This window comes from Mobula hypostoma, chromosome 13 (assembly GCF_963921235.1).
Source record: "Mobula hypostoma chromosome 13, sMobHyp1.1, whole genome shotgun sequence".
NCBI lineage: Eukaryota > Metazoa > Chordata > Chondrichthyes > Myliobatiformes > Myliobatidae > Mobula > Mobula hypostoma.
In genome coordinates, this window is record NC_086109.1 from 22283613 (window position 1) to 22311607 (window position 27995).

General features: G+C 39.6%; 2 protein-coding genes across 5 annotated transcripts in view; both read right to left on the bottom strand.

The window, feature by feature from the left end:
- Window positions 1-12205, bottom strand: part of phtf1 (putative homeodomain transcription factor 1) — a 36412-nt gene extending 24207 nt beyond the window's left edge. The window contains exons 1-7 of one of the 4 annotated variants that reach the window (XM_063065430.1): window positions 12069-12205; window positions 11349-11409; window positions 10520-10555; window positions 10078-10134; window positions 7883-7952; window positions 7312-7470; window positions 7055-7211 (exon numbers count right to left, since the gene is read on the bottom strand). In XM_063065430.1, the coding sequence (XP_062921500.1) occupies window positions 7055-7211; window positions 7312-7470; window positions 7883-7952; window positions 10078-10134; window positions 10520-10555; window positions 11349-11393 (524 nt within the window). In that variant the 5' untranslated portion in view covers window positions 11394-11409; window positions 12069-12205. The remainder of the gene's footprint in view (window positions 1-7054; window positions 7212-7311; window positions 7471-7882; window positions 7953-10077; window positions 10135-10519; window positions 10556-11348; window positions 11410-12068) is intronic. The other 3 variants (XM_063065428.1, XM_063065431.1, XM_063065429.1) reach the window with 3 other exon arrangements.
- Window positions 12206-20645: 8440 nt separating this feature from the next.
- LOC134355484 (lysine-specific demethylase 9-like) overlaps window positions 20646-27995 on the bottom strand; it is a 75641-nt gene continuing 68291 nt past the window's right edge. The window contains exon 7 of the mRNA XM_063065438.1: window positions 20646-27707. Within this exon, the coding sequence (XP_062921508.1) occupies window positions 27345-27707 (363 nt within the window). The 3' untranslated portion in view covers window positions 20646-27344. The remainder of the gene's footprint in view (window positions 27708-27995) is intronic.

Genomic DNA, 27995 nt, shown 5'->3' on the forward strand with positions numbered 1-27995 from the left:
GAAAATATGAAAATGATTTGCCTCCTTAGAGCCGCACCTTCTCCAACACATCACATTTGTATCTTTATATTTTTCCTGATATGGGGTCTTGAAGTATCTTATAATGTTTTTCCAACAATGTTCTCTCCAAGTCAAAGAATTAGTCGAGGACCATTGAAAGCTGCAGATTTTCCCCCAAGCCTCCTCTGAAAGTACCAACCCCGCTTCTTTCTCTCACTTCTCTTTAATATACAGTGTATTTACATTTTTAGCATGGGAGAGTGCATTATATAGGCGAGAAACTGATTTACTAGGTATTGAACTGCAAGCCAAATTCAGAATCTTGAAAAATTCTAATTCTACTGTTGATAGGTCTGTATATCTACAACTCTGGTTAACATAGTTTCGTATTTGAAGGTACCTAAAAAAGTCATTATGTTCTAGGCCATGTTTGTCCTGCAGGATTTGGAAACTTTGTAATACTCTTTTATCTATAAATGAGAGGTAGGTTGTAAGACCTTTCTTTATCCATAGCTCAAATCTTTCATCTCCTCTGTTGGGAAGGAATTCGGTATCATATGCACACCATCTAAAGAGTTTTAGCATGTTATTAATTCCACATGAATTAACCACCTTCTGCCATACTTTTAATGTAAGATTTATCCAAGCATTAATAAATTTTTCCAACTGGGCCATCAATCCTTTGTCAGCTATTGAGGCCTGAAGAGGAAAACTGTCAACTAATCCAAATTCTATTTCCTTCCATCTAGCCTTATATTCCCTATTACACCAATATAACAGAGGGGTTATCTGTGAGGCATAAAAATAATTTCTCAGGCAAGGAAGAACCATACCTCCTCTTTCCTTCCCTAACTGTAAAGTGTTATATCGAATTCTAGGTTTCCTTCCTTGCCAAATGAAGCGGGAAATCCATTTGTCCCATTCCCTGAATTGATTATCATCCACCTCCACTGGTAAAGTACGGAAAAGATATAATAACCGAGGAAGAATATTCATTTTTATAGTATTTATCCTTGAATTTAAACTTAAAAAGGGGATAAGATTCCATCTATGCATATCTGCTTTTATCTCTGAGATTAATGGCCCATAATTTACCTGTGACAGTGTTGAAAGATCCTTCGGCAGGGTTATTCCTAAATATTTTAATGATTTAGCTTCCCACTTAAGATCGTATGTATCCTGCAATTTTTTGGATGGTGTATAATTTAGGGACATAACCTGCGTTTTCTTTACATTTATTTTATAACCTGATATTTTCCCAAAGTCATCCAACAGTGTAAACAATCCTATAAATGATTTTTCTGGTTCACTCAGATAGACCAAAACATCATCTGCGAATAACGCCACTTTCTGTTCAATCCCTGCCACCTTGATACCTTTTACGATTTCGCTCTGTCTTATTAGTTGGGCAAGTGGTTCAATATATAGCGCAAAAAGGAGAGGAGAAATTGGGCATCCCTGTCTAGTGCCTCTCTCTAAAATGAAGGAGTCAGAGAGGTCCCCATTTATCTTAATTCGGGCTGTTGGGCTGTCATACAGAGTCTGAATTACTTTAATAAACCTTTCTTGAAAGCCGAATCTTCCTAACACTCTGTATAGGAATGCCCAACTAACCGAATCAAAAGCTTTCTCAGCGTCCAATCCTACTACCATTGTCTCTGTCTCGTTCTTATTAACCTGTTCTAATATGTGCAGAGTTCTCCTTATGTTGTCCTGTGTTTGTCTTTGTTGAATAAATCCAGTCTGGTCTAAATGGATGAGGCCAGGTAAAAGCTTTTCCAATCTGCGCGCTAATATAGATGTAAATAGTTTGTAATCTAAATTAAGAACACTAATTGGCCGATAATTGCCACATTCTAGTTTATCTTTATCCTCTTTAGGAATAACTGAAATAATCGCTTCTCTCCAGGAAGGTGGAGTTTCTCCTCTCTGCAAGATCCAATTAAAGGTGTTAAGTAGTAATGGGGCTAACTGTGTCTTCAGGGACTTGTACCACTCTGAGGTAAACCCATCAGAACCCGGGGACTTTCCAGCCTTTAACCTAGAGATGGCCACGTTCAGTTCTTTGACAGTTACTGGTGCTAATAAACTTTCATTTTGTAAATCTGTAAGTTTAGGTAGATCTAAAAAATTCAATACACTGTCTATATAGGGCTCATTGGGGGCCCGGGGTTGGGAGTACAGCTCTCGATAATACGTTTCAAAACTCTCTTGAATTTTCCCTATTGTACTCTCCACAAGCTTTGTCTTTGGATTCTTTATTTTATGAATTGTATTGTCTGCTTGTTGTTTTCGTAATTTATATGCTAATAATCTAGCTGATTTACCTCCTACTTCATAATTCTTTTGTCTCAGGTAAAGAAAATTTCTTTGAGTTTCCAACGTATAAATATCATCAATTTCACTTTGCAATTTCCTAATTTCCTGTTTTCGATTTGAATTACTTTTGTTGCTATCTCCAACTTGAAGTTGTTTTAATTTTCCTTGAAGGTCTGCTAATTTTTGTGCATTGATTTTTTTCATGTGAGTAGTAATGGAAATAATTTTCCCTCTCAGTACAGCTTTCAATGTATCCCATAAAATCACTGGTGATGTTTCTCCCGTGTCATTAAGGTCTAGATATTCTTTGATTTCTCCCCTTAATCTCTCCATTACTTTTGGGTTATTAAGTATATGTGAGTTTAGCCTCCATAGTGTTTTCCTCATTTTCCTTTCCAGGATTAGAGACATAGAGACTGGGCTATGATCCGACAGATCAATTGTTGCAATATTACAGTTTTTTATCCTGAGTCTATCTGTATTAAAGATAAAGAAATAGTCTATCCTTGAATAGGCTGAATGAGGGAAAGAGTAATATGTATAATCTTTACTAGTAGGGTGTAATTCCCTCCAGACATCTACAATTCCCAACTCCTCCATCAATGAATTCACTTTCCGAGTCAGAGGTTTATTCTGAGTAACTATTCTTGAAGAATCTAATATAGGATTTAATCTAATATTAAAATCCCCTCCACAAATTACTACCCCTCGAGAACTGACCATTAGGTCAAAAATGTGTCTATAAAATGACCATTCACTACCTGGAGGAGCATAAACATTCAGCAATGTTATTTCTGTACCTTCTATTCTTCCTGTGATTTTTACAAACCGTCCTTCTTTGTCTCTAGTCTCTGAAATATGTTCATAATTAAGAGTACTTGATATTAAAGTAGCTACCCCTCTTTTGTGACTCAATTTATATGATGAATAAAATACATGCTTAAAGCCCATTCTTTTTAATTTTCCATGTTCAGATTGGCTCATATGTGTTTCCTGGAGGAAAGCTATTTGTGCCCTCTCTTTTTTCAATTTAGACATAATCTTATTTCTTTTAATTGGATTCAAAACCCCATTAACATTATAGGAAATTATTTTTACCAATTCAGTTTGCATTTTTCTCTAGTAGAAAAAAAGCACTCTCCTTTTCTAACCAAACAGTAAGCAATCCCTTCTCAACAGTAAACCAAGACATATAACCACACCCTAGACATTTCTGAACGTATAACATTTGAAAATTTTCCCCGACTTCCCACAGTGAGGCCTGAGCACTGACCCGCCTCAGTTCAGAGGGATAACCTCTATCTTCACCCTGTGTTAGAGGGCCCTCAGCAGTTTGAATAATCATAGAGAATTTTCTCCTATTTATGTCTCGACCATATTGCTATCATTCAAGTTATTCCGCCTAGATTATTTTCAGTTACCAGTTTTCATTTTACTTTTAAGTCCGATTTACTCTTTTCAGTCATTTCTCTTAATTAATCTGTATTCTCTGTACATTCGCGTCTGAATATTTGCAGCTTTTCCTTGTAGTTTGACACTCTGTTTCGAGTGGAGCGTCCTCGCCCCACTAACTGCCACAACTTCTGCCGAATCCTCTCCAGTAGCGACTCCGGTTGGGTGATAACTCTAATAGGTAGTCCCCGGTCCGCCAGGTCCGACGTTGCCTCCTCCACCGTAGCGTAAGTTTTTGTCCCTTCGTCGTAAAAGACTCTCAGCCGAGCTGGATACAGGGTCTGGAATCTGATGTTGTTTTCCTTCAGGACTCTCCGTGTTTCCGTATATTCCTTCCGTCTGGCAAGAATCCCCGGTGCGTAGTCGTGGTCTAAACTGATTCTACAGTTGTTCCACATGAAACCTTTCTTTTGCCATGCTCTTTTAAGCACCTCTTCCTTCGTTCTGTAACTGAGAAATCTGATCAGAATCGATCTGGGCTGGGCGCCCGCCGGAGGCTGTGGTGCCAACGCGCAGTGAGCCCTTTCTATCTGTAGGTCTTTTGCGGCCGGTATATCAAGGTTCTCTCTAAGCAGCTTCTCCACGAAGGGAATCATCAATCCGGGTTTACCTTCGGTTCCTTCGGGAACTCCGTAGATCCTCACATTTTCCCTTCTCGAGCGGCCTTCTTGATCTATTAGTTTCCACTGGAGTTGGTCTTGTAGCTTCAACATTTCTGCTATCACCTCCTCTGCATTTTGTAGCTTCTCTTCAATTCCAACAATCCTCACTTCGGCTTCATCTATCCGCGAGTTAGTTTTTACTATTTCTCCTTTAATATCTTCCAGCTGTTTGCTGTTATCTTGTCGGAACTCGCGAATCTCTCCGAGAATCAAAGACAAAGTCACCGATTCCCCCTCATTATCTCCGTCCTGGCTTGCTGTGGGAGAGCTAGGCCCTTCGCCTTGCTGCATCTCTTTATGTTTATCAGCCTTCGAAGTGGACTTTTTATTCTTGTTCTTAGACATCATCCTTGCCCCTTTTATTAATATAGTTATGCAATATTAAGTATTTGTCTAAATTCGATTTTGGGGCAGTTTACCTTCTTTTTTGTCGAGAGACCTTTTCCTTACGCCGCCATTCCCTTGATGACCCGGAAGTCCCCCACATCCACCATTTCTGCTGATACCTCGTTCCACATTCACACCACCCTCTCAGTGACCAAGTTTCTCTCAGGTTCCCCTTAAACATTTCACCCTTAACCTATGACCTCTAATTTTAGTGTCACCCAACCTAGTGGAAAAAAAATCTGTTTGCATTTACTTTATCTATACCCCTCGTAATTCTGTATACCTCATTCTTCTACGCTCTACGGAATAAAGTCCTATTCTATTCAACCTTTCCCTATAACTCAGGTCCTGGCAATATCCTTGTAGATTTTCCCTGCACACTTTCAATCTTATTGACATCTTTCCCGTAGGTAGGTAACTAAACCTACACGCAATGCTCAAAATTAGGTCTCACCATATCTTATACAACTTCAATATAACATCCCATCTCCTGTACTCAATACATTGATTTATTAAGGCCAATATGCCAAATCTCTCTTTACAATCCTATCTACCCAGTGACACAATTTTCAAGGAATTATGGATCTATATTCCCAGATTCCTCTGTTCTACTATACTGCACAGTGACCTACCACTTACTATGTTAAGTCCAACCCTTGTTTGTCTTCCCAAAGTGCAACACCTCACACTTGTCTGCATTGAATTCTATCAGCCATTTTTCAGCTCATTTTTCCTGCTGGTCCAGATTCCCCTGCAAGCTTTGATAATCTTCCTTATTGTCCACTACACCCCCAATCTTGATGTCTTCCACATATTTGCTGATCCAGTTTAACACATCATCATCCAGATTGTTGATATAGATGACAAACAAAAACGGATCCAGCTTTCATCCCTGTGGCACACCACTAGTGACAAGCCTCCAGTCAGAGAAGCAACCATCTGCTATTACTCTCTCGCTTCCCCCGCAAACCAATATCCAATCCAATTTACTACCTCATCTCGAATGCCAACCAACTGAACCTTCTTGACCAACCTCCCTTGCAGGACCTTGTCAAAGGCCTTGCTAATGTCCATGTAGAAGACCTGCACTGCCTTGCCTTCATCAACTTTCCTGGGAACTTTTTGAAAAACTCTACAAGACTGGTCAGACATGACCTACCACACACAAAGCCATGTCGACTATCCCTGATTAGTACTGTCAATCCAAATACTTATATATCTGGTCCCTTAGAATACCTTCCAAATTACCCACTACTGATGTCAGGCTCAATGACCTATAATTTCCTTGCTTATTCTTAGAGCCTTTCTTGCCATTGCCAGAAAACAACCTGTCCCAATCCACACTTGTCAGACCCTTCCTGATACTATCCAAATTAGTTGTTCTCCAATTTAGAATCTCAACCCAAGGACCAGACCTATCTTTCTCCATAGTTAGCTTGAAACTAGTGGCATTATGATCACTAGATGCAAAGTGTTCTCCTACACAAACCTCCATCATTTGCCCCATCTCATTCCCGAATAGGAGGTCTAGTATCACACTCTCTAGTTGGGCCTCTATATGCTGAATATAGGTCCTGTCAATCAATTCCTCAGCCTCCCAAATGATCTGGAGTTTATTCAGTTCCAGCTCCAATTCCTAAACATGGTCTGGAAGAAGCTGCAGCTGGATGCACTTCTTGTAAGTGTAGTTGTCAGGGATACTGGAGTTCTCCCTGCCTTCCCACATCCTGCAAGAGGAGCATTCCACTATGCTGCCTGGCATCCCTATTGCTCTAACTGTGCCATAAGGAAGGAAGAAAAATTAAATGGAAAAGTCCACTTACAGCCTTTGCCTCTCCTTGGTAGAGCCTCTATGAGCAAAGGTCTGAACTGCCCACTCTAACACTGGCCCAGACCCACTGGCTCTGCTTAAACTTAACTTCTTTTTATTGGCCCTTGTCAAATGCCTAATTATGCACAATCGGGAACAGTGGTAGACAGAATGTCCCGCCTGTCCCGCTTGCTTCTTTTAAACACCCTCTCTCTGGCTGCACAATCCAACAGCTCCTTAGGAACTGTGGCATGCAGAATTGTATTTCCAAATTCTTATACTGACTTGAAACTGACAAAAATATGTAAATATTAATGATTTTAAATATATTAAATTTGGGCATTACAGGACAGTCTGTGTATGTTCATTTTCCAATGCAAGTTTGATGACAAACAAATTTGTTTACTGTCATCAAAATTCTCACCTCTTGCGCTTCCCTCCATTTGTGGGTGACTGCGTTTGCCTCTGGGTTGAGACTATCTGGCAGTGAACTGTCCCCAGCAGCAGCATCAGAACCATGGGGCTGACAATTTCACTGACGTACAACACTGGAACCAGCAAATATAAGCCGATTGCTATCACTTGAAATAAAAAAAATATAGACAATGGATGATCCGCTTTATACAAAGGTGTAAACAAAATTGCATAGGGCATGTGTTGAAAAGTGTTCAGGGAACCCACCTTCTAAGATGTAGAGAAGCAGAAGCCATGCGAAGATGCCCAGTGAGGTTACCTGGATCCACCAATGGCAGAAAAATGGAAAGAACAACACTCGTACTATGCCTTTCCGTGTTAAAGCAGTCCACGGACTTTCGGGCTTAGCTTTGACAAAAGTTGATCCTAAATAATGAACAGAGAATGTATCAACTCTTAAGAGAGATCAATAGAAAACATTCCAACAGATGGAAAAACTGAACACCTCAAATGGGCAATCTGATTTCAAAGGTACTTTCAAAATGCTGGATTACAAATCACTGCATACAGCTGTTCGACACAACTGGGCCATTTCCGAGGGCAGCTAAGAGTTAAGAATTAAATTATGGGTTTGGAAAATCAGGAGGATAAGATTCCTTTAGTAAATAACATTACTGAGTCAACTTTTTTTGGAAAATACAATTGTTTTACAGTATTGCCACTGTTTATTTTATTAGCTAAATTTGAATTCACCAACTGCATGGTTGTATTTGAATTTGCCTATCTAGTTCATGAGACAGAGACTTAAAATAGGAATAAATATTCTGGCCAGTCTCACCCCTTACAAGGTCCACATCAATCAGATCAGACTTTATTCGGCCAGTCTTCTTTGGTTTACTTCTCAGGCCCTGGCAATTAAGCAAACAATTCTATTCAACTTCAGAAGGTTAATTGCTTCTACAATAACGATAGGACTGCAGGAGGCTGTGCTTTGCATGTTGCAATCACACTGAGCCCTTGGTGTGCCAAAATGGAGATTGCCAGCTACTCAGACTGAATCAATCAGGAAACAACAATTAAATTTTGTTTGCAGTATTCACTCATACCTGTCAGTCCATAACATAAATTCCTACAGTTTTTAATATCACTGGCATATGTCCTGAAATTTATTAATTTTGCAGCAGCAGTACAATGCAATGATAATAGAAAAAAACTGAATTACAGTAAATATGTTTTGCATATTTCCACAGAAATGACAATTACACAAAAATATCAGATGTACAAAAGATTCACCGCTAACGATCAACTAAGTTTACTAACTACAATTCAAATAAATCTTTACTCCAATGAAATAACTCAAAATAAAAAGTTATTGGCTCCCAAAATGTTAAATTTAATACTGTCTGTCTACAGATCCTGCCTGGTCTGCTGAGTGTTTTTATTTCAGAGTAACAGCAACTGCAATCCTTTGCTTATCAAACACTATGCTCCAAATGGAATTCAGACTGGAGAACACTCTTTGCAGTGCTCGCTGCGGAATTTCATGCAAAATAGTACACCCAAGAAACATGAAAAGTTTGGAATGACAAAAAAATGTTATCAATGATGCCACTTTAAAGGAACAATGTGGAGAGAGATTTTGAGACAATGAGGGAATTCACAGCCTCAACACCTAAAGATGTAGTAACTATTGGTGGAGTGACTAGAAACAGAATTGCTCATCAACTGGAATCAGGGTGAAGAATATAGATCCTAGAGCAAGTGTTCCTAACCTGGACTCTGCGGGTCTCTTGTTTAATGGTATTGGTCAATGACATACAAAAGGTTGGGAACCTCTCTCCTAGAGGGCCGCAGCACTGCAAGTGATTAGGGGAGATAACAAAATAAAACGAGGAATGTTAAAATTGTGCTGCCAAACTTGGCATCACATAGATCAATGTACATAGGGAGAAAAGGAGAATGAGATTTATCTCAGGTTATTATACTTGTGCAGCAGACATTCCCTCCATCTGCCACACATGCAGTGGACACATCAATGGCTAGAAGATGGTAACTTGTGTATAATGACCCACAATCTAAACATCTTGGACCACTAACCAGCAAGGCACACAGGTTCAATACATGCAAACTCAAAGCCAACAGGTTTTACTGATCATCTGGGTCAGGATGAGGTGGCCAAAGGTAAACAGGATGTTGCATTTTTAATTAGGTCATACTTGAAGCTGTGTTGACAACATTTGCTTAACCAAACACACAATATCCATGACATACACTTAACTGATTTGTTCTCAGCCCATTAAGCTATCTGTTACTCATACACTGAAAGCAGGAGGATTCTTGCCAGATATTGCAGAGAACTGCTGACACTTCTCCACACAGTTGCCATCAGTTTTGTGATTTGCATGCAAATGCTGAAGTCCTAGAGCTTGAGCAGGTCTTGTGCAAGGCTTTGCATTCAGAATCAGAGCAGCTGATCTGCAAAACTACAAGTTTGCACTTACCAGAGAGGTCAAATTAGTGCAAGTAGATGACCATTGGCCAATCAAAGTCTCATTGTTAATGTAACTGATTTTATTTAAAATCCATGGACACGCTTTCTGCAACCTAGAACAAATTATCACTCAGCTTCAACTAATTTCTTAACATTATCTGTCCTGACTCTGCTTTGTACACTGCAATCAGCATTAGGAAATACACAACGTACTGGAGGAATTCAGCAGATCAGACAGGATCTACGGGTACCCAGAATGTTGACTGTCCATTTCCCTCCATTGATGCTGCATGACCCACTGAGTCCTTCCAGATTCTAGCATCTGTAGCCTCTTCGGTCTCCATCAGTGGGCACTAGCTCCTACTGCCCAATGGATAGACAAGGTTGGCCTTGTCTGCCTTTACACACTCTACTGAAAGATTTTGAAGAACACCCAAACCACATTGTCACAATCAGGAATGCCATCCAGTCTGACCTTACAATTCATCAGGGCTTTGAGAGATTAGGAAGAAGAGAACATTTTATCAGGATGTTATTCTTACCTTAATCTCTGTTTGCTCAATGGACTTTTCCCAGACTTGTTGATCGTATGCTCCAATCTGAAAAACAGCAAATTACTTGATGAAGGATTAGTGGCAACCTCCCACAATTCTTTTTGTCACTGCTACATTATCTATGCACCTAAAACAATTCACAAAGGAAAAGCTCAAAATATAGAGATGAGAGCAAGTGCCCACGTGAGTAAGCAAGTCTGCTTGTTTGTTAGTCTGTGAGAAAGTTGAGATTAAAAAATGTGACACTGGTAGAATTATGTCTGAAGTGAAATACTGCTCAACTAGTCAAACAAAGACCACCACCAACCACTTTGAGCTTGCTACACAGCCATCATCATCACCTGATGAAATTAATTATCACAAAACAAACCAGTCAGAGACATTTCTGACTATACTTATCTTGCACTGAATTGGTCAGAGGTGGTCTTACCATCAGGAAATGGTTAGCAGGTTGGACCTCTTTTATCTAAAAATAGAGAAAACCAAAAGAGCCCTCGATGGAGGTCTTCAAAATAATAGAAATTGTGGGAGAAACCGAGAATAAATGTAAAACAGTTATGAATTAATCCAAACATGAGGAAATCTGCAGATGCTGGAATTTCAAGCAACACACATAAAAATTGCTGGTGAACGCAACAGGCCAGGCAGCATCATTTATGGACTGGAAAGGAATGGAGGGTTATGGGCTGAGTGCAGGTTGGTGGGGCTAGGATAGGGTAAGAGTTCGGCACAGACTAGAAGGGCTGAGATGGCCTGTTTCCGTGCTGTAATTGTTATATGGTTATATAGCATCTATAGAAAGAGGTATAGTCAACGTTTCAGGCCAAGACCCTTCGTCAGGACTAACTGAAAGAAGAGATAGTAATAGATTTGAAAGTGGGAGGGGGAGATCCGAAATGATAGGAGAAGACAGGAGGAGGAGGGATCTGGAAAGTTGATTGCCAAAAGGAATATGAGAGGATCATGGGACTGGAGGCCTAAGGAGAAAGAAAGGGGGAGGGGGGAAATTATGAATTAATCCAGCTCCTTTAACCATGGGGTGGCTGACAGAACAAATGTATTTAAGTTAAATCTGCTGAAAACATGAGACAGAAATACAAAAAAAAAATTGGTTAATCAAGATAAACATAACACGAAGGGGGCTGAAGAGGAGCATAATTAGTGGATTAGTCTAGCTGGGGCAAAGGGTTGATACTACACTGTAAATTCTATCAGAACCTATTTATGGCTTGCATTGTCCTTACACGTTGTGTGCATACCTTTTTCTGGTACCAAGTTATGGTGTCTGTTGTTTTCCAGGCCATTTGTTGTTCATCTTACCTAATTACAAACATACAAAATAAACTAGAATTCAGTTTTGGGTCTCAGCATGGTACTGATGGGATTCATGAAATTATCAAACGTAATCTCAAACTTACAAACCATACGTGATTTAAGAGCAAAACAAACTGCTCCCCCCACCAGAGTATTCTTTTACCTTCAGACCATCCCCACAACAGAATCCCATTCTACTTCTCCATCCCCCCACCAGAGCAGAGGTTTCCCTCCCCGTCTCCCCCCGCCCTTAGCTTGAACCCTTTGAACCCTCCTCTCCCCCACCCCAGCACCAGAGCCTTCATCCCAGTAACCAGAGCCTCCCTTTGTTCCACCTCCTGCCTGAATATATATCCCTCTATATCCCCTCCCCACCACCAGACCAGGATCCTCCCTCCTTCTCGTCACTATCTAGAAGCTCCTTTCTTCCCTGCACCCTACCCCCTCCCCGCGTCCCTCCAACATCTCCTCCTCGCCCCTCACTAGGATCCCTCAACCATCTCCTCCCTCGCCCCTACCCATCAGGTCCCTTCCCATCTCATTTTCCTCCCTTCTTCAGCCCCGGCCGGGCCGCCCCATCTCCCCCTCTCTTCCTCCCCCTCCCAGGTACCGGCTGGAGCCGCGGCCCAGTCTGTTCCCGTTCCTGCCCCCGGCCCCGGCCTCACCTGCTCCCGTCTGCCCACGACCAGGCAGTGGGCCGCGGCCAACGTCTGAGATGTGCATGCAGCCCGTTCGTTGCACGAGAGGAAGAAGCAGCCGTCTGTTATGAATATTGATGAGTGTTTATGCAGCGTCATGAATAGTAATGAACGAATATTTAAAAACATCCGCCCCTTCCGCCGCACAAGGGAGCAGAAAATCGTAAATTTGCGCTCCAAGGTCCCAGTTTTGTTTTAATCATTTCAATCTCATAACGCGACGTTAGATTTATCATCTTTGTGTAGCAAAGCTGGCAGTGCAATTGAAAACACTGACTTTATAGTCATAGGGCTGTGTAGCAAGGAAACAGGACCTTCAACCCCACGCCTCTACAATGACCATATCCACGCATAATAACTTAAACCTAGATGTTTGCATTGAATCCATATCCCTGATCATTCAAATGCCGGTTCAATTGCCTCAATTATTATTATTCTTTCTGCCTCCACCACTTCGTCTGTTCGCTCCCGATAACAACTATTCTTTGTGAGAAAGAAAAAAATTACCCCTTTAAACTTTCACTTGATACCCATATCCTCTCCTTCTGGGCACCCTAGCATGGGAAAAACAATAGCACTGGCTATTATTTTCTTTTTCTTTCATGATTTTATATACCCACTATTGTTTCATCTTTCAGCCTTACTTACTCCAGGGGAAATGGACCCAATTTATCCAATCTCTCCTTATAACTCAACATTTCCAATTCATGTGAATCTTTGCTGCACCCACTCCAGCTCAATCACATCTTTCCTGTAGCGTGGTAACTAGAACCGCCTTTTATGCTCCATTTGTGGCTCAACCAATGTTTTGGACAATGACTCAATGCTTTGGCCAATAAAGGCAAGCATGTAGTATGTCTTCATCTAGCCATGTCTACTTGTGTTGTAACTTTTGGGGAACCATGTACTTGTATCCCAATAATGCTTGTATCTAATCGGCAACACTCTCCAAGGCCCAGCCATGATCTGTCCACCTCCTGTCCTAGTTTAACTTCCCAAAATGTATCACTTAACATTTGCCTATGTTAAATTCCATCTGCCACAATCTTGCCCAATTAACCAGTTGACCTAGATTCTGTTGCGACCTTAGAAAACTTTCTTCCTTGCTCATTATACCTACCAGTTTTGGTGTCATCTGAAATTTACTAATCAGTAGAGGACCCAGCATCGTTCTCTGCAGCATACCACTGCTCATATGCCTCCAAAATGAAAAATAACCCTCAAGGAGCATATGTTGCCTCCTATCTCCTAGCCGATTGTGTATCTAACTGGATCCCCTGTGCTCCAACCATCAAGTGAAAATTTGTTAAAGATCACATAGACAATGTCTTCTACTCTACCTATGTCAATCTCCTTGATCACCTCTTCAAATAATTCAAATTCATGATACTTGATTTTCCAAGCTGAAAGCCATACTGACTCTTCTTAACCAGTCCTTTCCGTATGCAAAGAAATCCTGTCTCTCAGAATCCTTGCAATGACCTTCACACCACTGATACAAGGCTCACAGGCCTTTAGTAGAAAAATCTCTTCCAATACCTCAACAATCTTTTCCCTTGCTTTCCATAACATGCTAAGATACATCTGTCCACCTTTTCTTTCGTAGGATCTCCCTCGAGTCCTCCTTCATAATGTTGATATGCTTCAGGTTATCAGTGTTTTCTCCCCAGAATTCATGAGCTACCAAGCTATAGTAAATAAGATAAGAATACATTTGAGACTTTGCCCATTCCCCATTGATCCAGGTAGATTAAAGCACTGATCTTCAAGGGGTGCCTACTCTCTTGACCTATTTAAATATACATATAGAATCTTTTATGATTCTCTTTTATTTTATCTACCAGAGATACACTCAGTTGCCACTTTATTAGTACACCCGTATTCTTGTTTTTAAATGTGTACATCTAGCTAGCCAATCATGTGGCAGCAACTCAATGCATAAAAGCATGCAGACTTTGTCACGAGGTTCAGTTGTTGTTCAGACCAAATATCAAAATGGAGAAGAAGTGTGTTCTAAGTGACTTTAACCATGGAATGATGGTTGATGCCAGATGGGGTGGTTTGGGTATCTCAAAAAATCAATGATCTCCTGAGATTTTCGCACAACACAATCTCTTGAGTTTACAGAGATTGGTGTGAAAAACAACAAAAAAAAATCCAGTGAACGGCAGTTCTGTGTACGAAGAAGCCTTGTTAATGAGGGAACTCAGGGTAGAATGGCTAGGCTGGTTCAAGCTGACAGGAAGGTGACAGTAACTCAAATGACCACACATCACAACAGCAGTGTGCAGAAAAGCAACGAAGGCACAATGCATTGAACCTTGAAGTCGATGGGTTACAGCAGCAGAAGACCACAAACAAACACTCAGTGGCCACTTTATTACGTACAGGACATATCTAATAAAGCAGCCACTGAGTGTACATGTAGAATCTTTTGCAATTTGCTTTTATTTTCTGCTAGAGATACATAATTGCTCTCTTTTACCCTCCAAATTTCCATAAGTTTTCATAATTCTCAGAGTATGGCCTTATAGAAACATAGAAACATAGAAAATAGGTGCAGGAGTAGGCCATTCGGCCCTTCGAGCCTGTACCGCCATTTATTATGATCATGGCTGATCATCCAACTCAGAACCCAGCCTTCCCTCCATACCCCCTGACCCCTGTAGCCACAAGGGCCATATCTAACTTCCTTTTAAACATAGGTAATGAACTGGCCTCAACAGTTTGCTGTGGCAGAGAATTCCACAGATTCACCACTCTCTGTGTGAAGAAGTTTTTCCTAATCTCGGTCCTAAAAGGTTTCCCCTCTATCCTCAAACTGTGACCCCTCGTTCTGGACCTCCCCAACATCTGGAACAATCTTCCCGCATCTAGCCTGTCCAATCCCTTTAGGATCTTATACGTTTCAATCAGATCCCCCCTCAATCTTCTAAATTCCAACGAGTACAAGCCCAAAAGATGCAAGATATCCATTGTCTCCTCTTCATTTTATATATGCACAATTTTCTCTTCTGCACTGTGTATATGCTTGAATCACACTTCGCAACACAATGGTACCCGAACAGAGGACAGAGAAAGGCTTTACCTTACATTTCTGTAAGAAATGTTACAGGATCTGAAGATTATCTGGAAGATAGAGATCAAAATCCAAGTATTAACTCACCAAACACATTCACTAACCACTGAATAACAATTGAGCTATGCTACTGATACGAGGAATGAAACATGAATAAGTGGACTCATCAATTAGTCAGTGATGCACTGTTCAGCTAGAGTAAATAGGATGGTGTTGTTTTGGAAAATAATTGGAGATGAAGTTAGATACGGAAACTAACCCTCTGTTTGAAATTGTTAATTAGCAAATGTTCATACAGCGAGAAACAGGAATGAAATAATGTAGAAGGGGATTTTAGTTTATCTGCCTTGATTAACTTATCCTTTCATCTTTTCTCTTTTACTTACTCATGCCCAAGGATTTCTGGTAAGGTTGCCATTCATTACGTATCCCTTTGCCCTGAAGCAGCGATGGTGAGTTACCTTCAGACTGACTGCATCCACAGAGCGAAGGTACCATACAAAGTCATTGGGAAGATTTCCAGAATTTTGACCAGCAAAGATGAGGGACTGGCAACCAACTGAAGCTTGAAAGCTGATGACATGTACCTTCCAACATTATCCTTCCAAGCGATAGGTATTGCAGGTTTGGGAAGCACTGATAAAGAATTATTCCAGTTTATTCTGTAGACAGAACAGGGCACAGCCACTCTCTGCAATGGCCAATAGGGTGTCTTTCTAAATGTTTTACTTCTCATCTTAAACACTGGTTTTAAGTGCCTCCACCACAGGATACAGATCTCACTTATCTACCCTCAGCAGCCTCATTGTTTGTACACCTCCATCAGATCACCTCTCATCCTTGCCCACTCCAGGGATAACAGACATGGCCTTTCCAACGTCTCCTTATAACTGAAATGCTCCATTCCAGGCTGCATCATTGCCCCTGCATCTTTTCCAGTATAGTCACAGCCTTGTGACTGGAACTGCACACCCCTGTGAGACCCAACCAATGTTTTAATAAAATTGTAACATGAGATTCTTTGCATCACTGATGAAAGCAAACATCCTGTAAGCCTTATTCATCACCCTCTCAATATGTCCTTTCAGGGATCTGTCAACTTTTATTCCAAGGTCTTGAGTTCATCAACAATCTCTGGGGCCCTACTATTTGTTTATATCCTACCCTCACAACCTCCCAAAATGCATTACTTTTTGCTTGCTGGGATTAAATTCCATCTGTCATTGCTTTCCATTTGATCAATATCACACCATAGCTATCGACAGTGCTGTTTACACAAGACTGGATAAAACTAATTGATTCTTTGAACTATTGCCACAGAATTTCATGTCTACCTGAAGGAAGATGAGACCTTGGTTTAAGCTCTCTTTTGAAAGATCTACCTCTAACAGCACACCATTCCTTGTATCACAGCAAATGCATCAACTTAAATGATTAAGTTTCTGGTATGGAACTTGTATTCACAACCTTCTCTCTCACAGAATGCCAGCTACCGAGCCACATTTGGCATTTTTCCATGTTATACAGCTTCTCTCAGCTCAGATTTCAGGATACAACAGTGAGCAGCTTGATCTAATCTCTCTTCCAGGCAGACAAAGAGGGGTTCTGGTGAAGTGTGATTTCCATCAGTGGTTATTATTAAACAGCCACAAGATGTCTTTGGACTCTACATGCAGGCTGAAAGACTCATTAGGTAATGAGAAAAATTAAATCAGAATATATTGTATTGCCCAACAAGTCCAAGCCATTATTTATTCTCTATATGTGCCTCTCATCCTTCATCACTCATGTATAGGGGCAACCTTTCTCTTGCATGCCCTGAGATCTGATTGAGGTTCTTCCTCCTGAAATGTTAACTCTTTCTCTTCCCACAGATGCAGCCTGCCCTGCTGAACATTTCCAGCAGCTCCTGTTTTTATTACAGATTTCCAGTTTTTTCTTTGGTGCACCCAGTTGGGCCCTACAGGGCACACAATCTACCACGTTCTCGTTTTGAGATGGAGATGTTTCTTTTGGATTCCATGTTTAATTTCTTGGCATCCATCTTGAATGTGCCCTTCCTTAGAAGTGGAAATTTTATCCCCTCAAGATTAATGCAAAAAATCTTTATCAAGTCACTTTTCAGCATTTGCTTTGCAGGAGAGACACACAGCCATTTGTCCTTTCCTGTTAAATGTAACCTTGCAGTACTGATATGATCTTCACAAATCATTTTTGCATCAAGTGTCTCTGTATGTTTTTTTAAAATGAAACTGCAATCAGAATAGTGCCGAGTGTTCCAACAGTGGTCCAACCATTTGATACACATTTAATATAATTTTGATGCCAATATGAAGCAGGGTGCTGAGCTCAGCTTCAATCATTAATTCTTGGGAAATGTTTTGTGCACAATTGCAGAAGCCTGCTGCTTTCCAGTGCTGGCATCAGGCAATCCATTTACTTGTGTCCTTATTTCAAGATCAACTGCTGAACTATTGCACACACTGGGAATGTAATCTAGATTTACGGTCACCAATTGTCCATAAATTCAATTACATCGAAGTCAGAAGACATAGTCACATTTAGCTTTATATTCATCTTGATGTCAATTAGTTAATTGCTCATTTTCTCTCTGTTCAGTTCTCAGTGAAGCCTCAGGCACGAGATAGGCTGAGCAGATAACACTAAGCTCAGAAGGTGCTGAGTTTAAGTTCCATTGACTGAATTTAAGCAGACACACACACAGGTAAGAATTTAAATCAGGTCATTAAAATTAAATTATGCATCTTGAATGTAGTGCTTAAAATGAGTTAATTAGGTAATTAGTATTAAGCGTAATTATGAAAATTGCAGCTGGGGCAATCACCAGGGTGTATGGGACAATTATCAATGGTTGAGATTGGGTATATTTCAGTACTTTATGAGAGTAACTACATTTCAAAAGTGCTCCCTTGGCTATAAAGTCATTTGATGTATCCTAAAAGAATGTGAAAGGCACATCGTTCTTTATTAAGTTCATGTCATGTAACTGTAAATGATCTTTGATGATTCTAAAGGTTTCTGTAGATGCCAAGGATTCTAAGCACTTACTAGTAGAGCAAAGTTGTTTGAAATGGGGTGGGAAGAAGTGGTTGAAAATACATTAAGAGTGGGAGTGCAAATGCAGAGAGGTCTGTAGTGTATTGATGAGGGATATAGCAAGGAGGAGCAATAAGAATGGAGTGCAAGCTGAGAGTGGGAGGGGAAGGGATACATACAGATAAAGGCAGGAAACCAGCAACCTTTCATAGAAATAGTCGTACAGTACAGAATTGGGCTGTTGGCCTATCAAGTCCATGCCAGCTTTTATGCCTATCTACCCTAATGCTATTTGCCTGTATTAATACATTATTCCTTTGAGTGACTAAATGCCTTTGAAATGTATTAATTATCTTTTCACTTAAGATCGTCTACCAGGAAACTAACCCTAATTGCTTAGAAAACTGTCATTCCACTTCATGTTCTGCCATCCTGCCGAAGGGTTTTGGCTCGAAATGTCGACTGCACTCTTTTCCTAGATGCTGCCTGGCCTGCTGAGTTCCTCCAGCAATTGTGTGTGTTGCTCAGATTCCCAGCATCTGCAGATTTTCTCGTTTGTCACTCCATTCTATAGTTGTTTTATGTGGAGAGCATCAAAGCACTGCAGATGCCAGATAGCATTATCTAAAATCAAATCTCTCACCCTTTATTTCCTCAGTATATCCAGTTGCAATAACTACATTTAAGGACTTTACTGGATTACTACATCTACGGCACACCATGAGAGAACTATTTAACATTTTTTCCCCCTCCTAATTACACAGCATGTATAAAACTAGCAATGGTAATATTTTGCAGGGCCCTATTTAAAAATTTTTGCCGGCTGGTGGCGTAGTGGCATCAGCGCTGGAATTCGGGGCAAGAGGTCCTGAGTTCAAATCCAGCCGGCTCCCTTGCACGCTCTCCATCCGTGCCTGGGTTGAGTGTCGAGCTAACAACTCAACCTCGTAAAAAAAGAACCTGGAGTGGGATGGGCTCTGCCAGATTTCAGATGCCCAAGACACGCTGTACGATGAACATACCAAAAGCTTGTTATGACGGTGTCCCGACGACTCCACCAGGAGTTAAGGGCGCACACACAAACACACATTTTTAAATTTACACTTTGCACAAAACATCTCAAGTGCAATAAACAGTGATGATATCACAAGACTAAAAGACATGAGCATAGACATAGATAGACTGTAGAAATAGACAAATACATAGCAGATGAAATTCAATGCAGATAAGTGTGACTTGATAATTTCTGGTACATTGAGAAAAGTCAACACATCCTAAATAGTACAATTTTAAATAGGGCTCAAGAACAGAAACTAGGTTTCTATTATTTTGCACAGATCATTAAAAAGTAATAAGACAAATTAAATAAACCAGTTAGGAACATAATGCATTGCTAAATCTATGTTTAATAAGTTTGTTCAACTGAACTGGTGTCCTGTACTTGATATTAGGAATATTGCAGAAGCTTTGGATGGGATGTGAAGGTGACCCATAGATTGTGTCATCTGCTTCAAATCCCAGTGGGTTCAGTTTCCAGTGACTGAAGGGTGACACTAGAAGGCATGGAAGTTGGACATGGGCAAAAGTAACAGACAATGTAAGTGAAAACCTTAAAACAGAATACATTTATTTTGTAGCTTATAGAAATTTTATGTGTCTGTACTACTGCCATGAAACAACACATCATAAAACAGTGATAATAAATGAGATTCTGATTGAATACCTTTTCAGAGATATGGTACAAGGGGTAGTGGACAGAGAATCAATGAGAGCCTTAAAGAAAGACTTGGTTAAATTCTTAAAGAAAACCCTTTTGGGGCTTACCTGGAAAAAGTGTGAAGTAGAACTAACTGCATTAAAGAAATAACAGGTTTGATGAAGTGAGTAGCCTTCTGTGTACAATATTCTATGATCTGGAATGTAGACTAAGTCACTGGTGGAGGAGTCATATTAAAGAATGAAAATATGCAACCCATCATCTCAGGGCAATTAGGAGGGATGTTAGCATAGATTCATAGCATAGAACAATAACAGCTTCTTCATGCCAACCAAGATGCCCATCTATTTGCTGGCATCAGAGCAATATCCCTCTAAACCTTTCCAACATACCTGTCCCACTGTCTTTAAAGATTGTGATTGCATCCATCTCTACCATCTCCTCCCGCTGTTATTGCATAGAACCACCACTTGATGTATTTACAAATAAGCTAATAACTGCATGAGGGAAAAAGGAATGCTACGATATTCTGATGAAATTAAACAGTATAGTTGGCTCAACTCTTAACACTTACAGACTAGTTGGATTAAATGTCCTGTTTGTGTGCAGTATTTTTTAAGTTACAGAAAATTACAGTTTCCTTCATTAAAATAACATCAATAAAAAAAAACAACTTCAGAACTTTTTCCAGTTTATTTAAAAAAATACTTCAAAGAAATTTTCTATGTATTCCATCTGCACGCTCAAATTTAAAATCTTACAAAGCAACATTTTAAAAGGTTAAAACATGCTTCATATAGTGAACTAAAGAAATTCACTGAGCAAAAGGTTAATATCACATAGAGATTTATTTATCTTAAAATGTACCATTCGCTCACACTCCGCTTCATTAAAAAGTTATTACACCCTCTGGTGAGACAAGAATTTATAGGGGTTGTGATGGAACTAAGGCCAAGCAAAGCAAATCTTACTTCCCAAGCAAATGCCATTCTGAAAATTTTATTTGCAAGTGAGGTTCTCATGAACAATTTCCTCCATGGACCACTGTTTTACAGATTCACATGCGGCTGTGGAACAGTACTTTGCATTGACAGTGGAATTGGCTGTCTGTCCAAAATAGTCAAGTGTCCATCAACAAACTAACACATACTGCACTTATCCCTTTAGTTTTGAATTGTACCGGGCAAGTGGAAAGAAAATACATTAAGAGTGGTGCACTCCTGAGGATGCAAGTCTGCTGTTGCATCAAAAGAAAATTAGTGCCTTTTCTATTCTATTTATTCTGAGAGATCACAAATGTTCTTTTGGTTCTCTTCCAATTTCCAGTAGATTAGACCAAAAAGCCATTATTTTCTTCATGACTGTAGATTGACTTGACTTGCGGAGAGCACATTTTCCAGTAGCTACCACTTGACACCAAAATCCCAGAAAGCTTTTTGGTGCCTCTTCTTGTCACCATCCCTTTACTCAGACTGCTATCACTGACCAGCTGTATAGCTCCAGAGCTGTAATATTCCTTGATTAAGAAATGCAGATACATTGAAGATATTTCCAGGTCGGGGTAGGCCATTAAAAAAAAAATCAGGGCTCAACCAGGTAATTCACTATAACTCCAAATGAAATTCAGGACAAATCCCTCAACTACAAAAATGGTGAGAATGTGGAGTGCCTGCCACATAACTACTGAAGGAACAGCACTAATGGAAAGATCCCTTCGGTTGACTTGCAATCTCATATTTAATGTCGGGTGACACCAACATTTTTGCAGTCTTGATCTATTAGAAGTAGTCAAAATTTTCAAACAAAGCCTGATTAACAGCAACCCTTCAGCTCTGTTAACACCTCTGACCCTGGTCGGCAGTTGACATTCTGGTAGTGCAGAAGAAAGGACACAAAGCAAGATATTTTACCTTGGTGAGTGGGAACATATGGCAGATGACAGATTTGAAGTCAATGACTGATTTGTGTAGCCAGCAATCAATTTACTATGATCTATCTTACACCACCCTCCCTCTGAAGCAAATGTCTAAAATGAGAGATGTACTCAATCTGACAGTCCAATGATCTCCCAGAATGGGCAGGCACAAAGCTCGTCAATGGGTCAACTTCAGGAATGATCTTATGCATCTAAGAATGGATGGACATACTTGCAGCTTGATTGTGTAATGATCTCAAGAACAGACATGCCCACTTGCAGTGTGGCACCATATTACAGTATTCTGAAGATTTGTAAGCCAATGATACCAATAATGCATGCAGATTGGCTGAAAAGTTTACATTAATGTAAATATACTTAACAGAAATACAAAAATACAATACCCTTCTGGGCATTAACTCTGCTACACTGATAGAAATGTTCAAAAATAAAGTAAATGTCTTCATAAATTACCGCTAGATACACTGAGGCATTTCAATAATGCTGACTATTGGTAAAGTAAGATAAACCTGAAGGAATTATCCTGCTAGGTACAATATTACAATATCTTAAAGGAGTCATATTTCTTTTGAAAACAGCTTACATTTATAAATGGATAAAAAATTACAAATACACTAAAGTGAATAAAAAATACAAGTGCCTGGGAAGCAAGTTTTACTCTGAACAACCAAATTTTAAGCTCTAAAAATCTCAGGACAAGACAACAAATACAGCTCCTCTCATTAAAAAGCAGAGAATGAGTTTCTGGAATTCTTACCCCACCCCCCTCCCCTTCAACCTAAGTATCTGGAGGATAAAATTATTTTCAATATAAAGGTTGTCCATCATGTTAGCAAGTGCTAGTTGCTCAAGAACCCTGTTTACACAGATTACATCATTTATGATTGCACATTACATTATAGTTTTATTTTTTTTAAATCAGATTTTAACATCTATTCTGATTTTGTAGATATCTCAATATTAAGCATACTGTCATATTACTGGAACAGGAAGAGATGTACAATTGGCTGAAAAAAGCTACATGTTTGCCATTTAGAAAATTGATGTTGGAATGGAAACGGAATGGGGAATCCAGCAGAGATAGCTGTTTATTGCTTCCAACTTAGATTGACAACTTGGAGTTAAGGAACTGGACAAATCTATAGGTGAAAGACAACAACCCAGGCAGCGGTTTCACTGGCATTCAACATGTCCATCATGTAGAGATGGGACAAAACGTGCAAGGTCCTTCAGTTGGGTAGTCCTTAGCCTGCTGGCTAGAAAAGAAACAAGAGTCTGAATGTCCTGATTTTGTACCTATAATCTCAAGAGGGAAATTATGCAATGGATTGTCAGGAAGGGCAAACCAAGGCAGAACATGTAGAGTTATATGAAGGTTTGCACTGGTTCCACTGAGTTTCCAGTGCAGAGGACATGTAGCCAGTTTCAAGCTGTGCACAAAAACTGGCATTGTCTTAAGAGAGGGCAGATTGGTTTGAATTGCTTGAAAGAAATTCACATCAAGAGCGTTAAGTGAGACATGCAAAATCTTCCCCATTTCCCTCAAAAGCTAATGGGTTTCAGAACAATGGGACTTTTGAAAATATTAAATTATTTTCATACCCGAGTCAATGGTCACTCAATCCGTCCATTGTAATATCAAGCTCAAACTGTAATATCAAGCTGATCTCCCAATCATCTCCTTTAATCCACCAATAATGTATAACCAGTACTTAAAACTAACCATCTGAACTCAAGAATTTAACTGAACCTCTCAGCATCCACACCTATAGTGTGATCTGAGCTTGCAAAGAGAATTGCAAACGTTTATCCCACGTTATGAGAAGTGCTCTAAAATCACATCCTTTGCACTGAATTCCAAACCAGTTGAAAGCTTCTTTGCTACACAAAAAAAAATCTCTGGAGGAACTCAGTATGTTGAGCAGCATCAGCTGGATGTGAGAAGATTTGCTGATGCTCTGTTGATTTGTTTAAAGTTCCTTTGACATTTTGAATCTATTCTTAATGTTAAGCAGCCTGATTAGATTATCCCTCAGTCATCTAAATGGAAGATTACGCAAGCTAGTCCTCAATTCAGCCCAAATGCTACAAGGTGCCATTGCAAATTGGCATCACCAGGTCATTTTAAAATACAGAACTACTCAAATTTCCATCATATTGAGACTATACTTGGGATTCAACGAAACTCAATTTAGGCAATACCTTTCTGAAATCAAAGCATTTTCTAAGCTCATTGTACCAAGTAATCTGTTCTGCATTTGACTGCTTTCTCGATTCCAGTCTAATTGCTCCTGGAGCCTAGAAAGTACATAACATGCGGATCAACAGAATAAGACAAGGTTGAAAAGACAAGCTTGTATTAGAATCTTAACAGCATAGTTGGCCACCATTAGCCTATTTACACCTTTCCTGGCATACAGGAAGAACAAGTCTGGGAATTTTATTCCCTTCCAATTGTCCAATTTAATTTTGAAAGCAAGTGTGGGCGATTAGTAGGAATGGCTGAACTAGATCACCATCTGGCAGTGCATACCAATCACAATGCTTTATATTAAAAATTAACTTTATGCAATTTGTTGTTGGGTGCTTCCATCAACAACTTCAGGAAATAACTTTTCCTGCAGATTTTCTTCCAATTTTGAGTGGATATTAAACTAGATCTCTAAAAAAATTCTATTGATTAACTAAAATGAAACATGGCTGCAGAACAGATTTGCACTTATAAGAGACGGGCAGTCTGTGCAGAAAATGAAATGCTACAAGGACTTTTTCCTTACACAACCAGTGTGTGCTCATATGCCTAACGTTACTCTGTTGACCTCTGTGTGAAAATGGTTATTGCTTCTTAGGACAGTTTCAACACACTGCAAAACTCAGTAAATTAAATTACTTCAAAAGAAAAATGAAACGATACAAAGTGCAACAAGAATGAATTTTTGATTTCAAGGAAGCCATCGTTCCCATTATCTTCCACTTCATGGATATTGAATTAAAGGTAAGTTAATTGTAATGTAAAAATAGCTAAGACTGTTAATTTAAAATTGAGTTGAGATTGAGTAAGCAGTATCAAAATTTGAATACCAAATATCTTTGTAGGAGATGTGATATGGTTCCATAAGCTTTCCCCCAATGAGAGGGTCTTTTTTTGCATCTTAATGCAGCTTGCTGCAGATTAATAAATAATTATTGCTGTAATTAGCCAGCAACTTCTTCAGCAATGCATCACACAACTAGCAACAGAGTAAAATATGAACTAGTCATGATCTCATGATCCCTGTATTCTGAGGCCTGGAAAAGAGCAAGCTCGAGAAGGAAATAAAAGGAGTTGGACTATTTTATCTTTAAAGCCTTTTCTGCTGTTCGATATAATTACAATTGATTTAGATTTTTTTTTAAAGGTCTGTCTAGGTTCCAAAAACCTTTGCTAGGCATGGAAATCTATCAACCAAAAATATTCAAGAAACATCTCCGAGCCTTTCAGCTTTCTTGGGATTTTGGGCTTGCTCCACTCTGTTTGAAGCACATTCTGCTACAAGGCTTGAATGGCTTTGTTCCAAAGTACTTTGGGTCTGCAACAATGGGAAACAAATGTGGAAAGGAGCAGAGGACGGAAGTTTAAAGAAGTTCTAATCATAGCATTGATAAAAACAAAATTATAAAAGATACATAAAATTAATTGAGATTGTCTAATGAATGAGAGCAACTACCTTGCCCAGGAGTGGCAGAATGACAGATATGGCTACATACCTGGACAGGTGTGGGTTGCATTAACATTATGCCCCAAGTTCTTCAGTATCAGAAATCTTAATATATTAATAGTTGCCATGAAGTACAAGTTCATAATTTTATGAATGAGAAAGGTCTTCCACCCCACTCTAAAGTTATCTAACCCAAGTGACTTAAGGTCTCCTCATCACAGATTTAATTTTTTCCCCATTTAATCTTTCAACAAGAAATTTCCAGGTGAATCAATGGAATATGTTCCTGAACACTTTTAGGGAAGATTTTCAAAAGTCTAATCAAGAAGTACCTAAAGAGGTACTGCAATCCTAACCAGGACAAATGAGTAATAGTTCAAGAGAAACTGGCAATAAAAATCTATCTTTCTTCTTTCCCAAGCAATCTTATTGATATTTTGCCATGTTTATTTCACAAAGAAATCCAGAAATGAATGCCTTCAGCTGGAGTCGAGTGAAAGGTTGTGGCATATATCTCCACTCCACAGTCCAGAGATCAAAGGAACTCAGCATGAGCAGCTTAACAATAGGAAGCTCAGAAGCAGCCAGCTTCACAGCCCAGGGCCGACACTGAGCTAGACTTAAGCCATTAGTGAAACAGGCATCTCAGTAATCATAAAAAGGCTACTCAAGAACATCAGCAATGATTTCCAATAGGTATTAGGGGCAAGGTTAAATTGCAACAACTTCAGTATTCAAGGCTGGAAGAAACCTCAGCATGCACGTGCTGTCCTCAAACATTATTTAAAACTCCTTAAAATACTCCAAGATCAAGGGACGTCTTTAGACTTGCAGAGATGAACCCCAATAAAAAAATCAGAGGCAGATGGTAGACATGCACTTTGATACATACATGCAGAAGGAGTCTTGTATATGGAAGCTGAATCAGAATAAGTAATTAAGGTTGGGTTAGTCTTACATGGAGTTTAAATACTGGTCTAAAGTAGTTAAGATGACTGCCCATTTTTGTGGCACTGTTTCTACCCAATGGGGAATGAATTTTGTTCATTTTCTCAATGTGGGAGATTCTGACAAGCCTGACTGCTAATGTCATACCCAAATATCGTACCCTAACTGCATAAACTCACTGGCCAGCTAGGTCAATTCAAGAGGCAGAAAAGGGTTAATCATTCTGCTGTAAAACAGAAATAATGTAGAGACTCAGAGTGGGCAAAGGTAACGTATCCTCAAGGAAACGAGTGAACACTGAAGAAACTGGACCATAAGTGAGCATTGTTCAGATATTCCAAAGATCTATTCCTGCACATCCTCACAATGTGTTTCGTCAATAGGTAAATTTACAGTCATGCAAGTAAAATTTAAAACAGCAAAATAGTGGCAAGTCTTCATTAAAAACAGTCTATTGTGAAGATACAGAGCATCTTGTTTGGTTTATAGTGCTGGTGGCACTCCTGCTACATTATGCACTCGGAAATGAAGTGCAGGTTCGACAAGGCCTTTTCAGGACATTAACCAGAATCAGATTAAAGAGGTCAAAATCCTGACCACGAATGGCCTGAACATCTGTGTAAACAGGGCTGGCCTTCACTTGCTGAGTGCATTTTAACGTCACCGCAATTCAAGGAACACACTTTAAGAACGGCACGATTTCTTCACTAAAATTTGAATCCCAGCCAACTTATAAAACTAAAACTTCACATCCCTGTTTAAAAAGAAAGAAAAAATATTTATTTAAAAAGTTGAGTATATACACACGTTATTGTGGAAAACTTTGCTGATCTTGGGGTTGATGACTGTGATCTTCCTGTATTACGGGCAGCTTAGCCTGGACTTCAGGTTCCACTGCCATATCATCTGAACAGCTCACATCAGTTTCTGTTTTAATTTCTTTAGTGGCGGTGTCAGAGTCTGTGTTTGGTTTTGTTTCTGTCTCCTCCTGGTGGTATTTCTTCAGGCGTATGTGCCATGCTAAGCTACAAACAGCAGACACAGTTTTGAACTGGTGAATGACATTTCGAGGAATAAAGTATATGTCGTTGTCCGAGAGCTGGATTCTGGAGTAGCGGATGCCCTCCCTCCGTAATTGATTGAGTTTTGCTTCATCCACCCATTGCACGCACTGTGAAAAGAAAAGAGAAACTAGAATGGTATATCGTCCTTGCAGTAAATGACACTGACGCGGAAATCACTGAAGCAAGGATAGTTGACAACCTATTCCAATAGTTAGATGCTATTCCTCAACAAACCACCATTATACTTTACATAGTCAGTGGCAGGAAGATTCTTATAAATCGGATTTACTTGCACTTAGAAATGCATGCCCAGTATTCATCTTTTTATTCATTCAGAGATACAGCATGGAACAGGCCCAACGAACTGCACCGCCGAACAACCCACCTCTTTAACC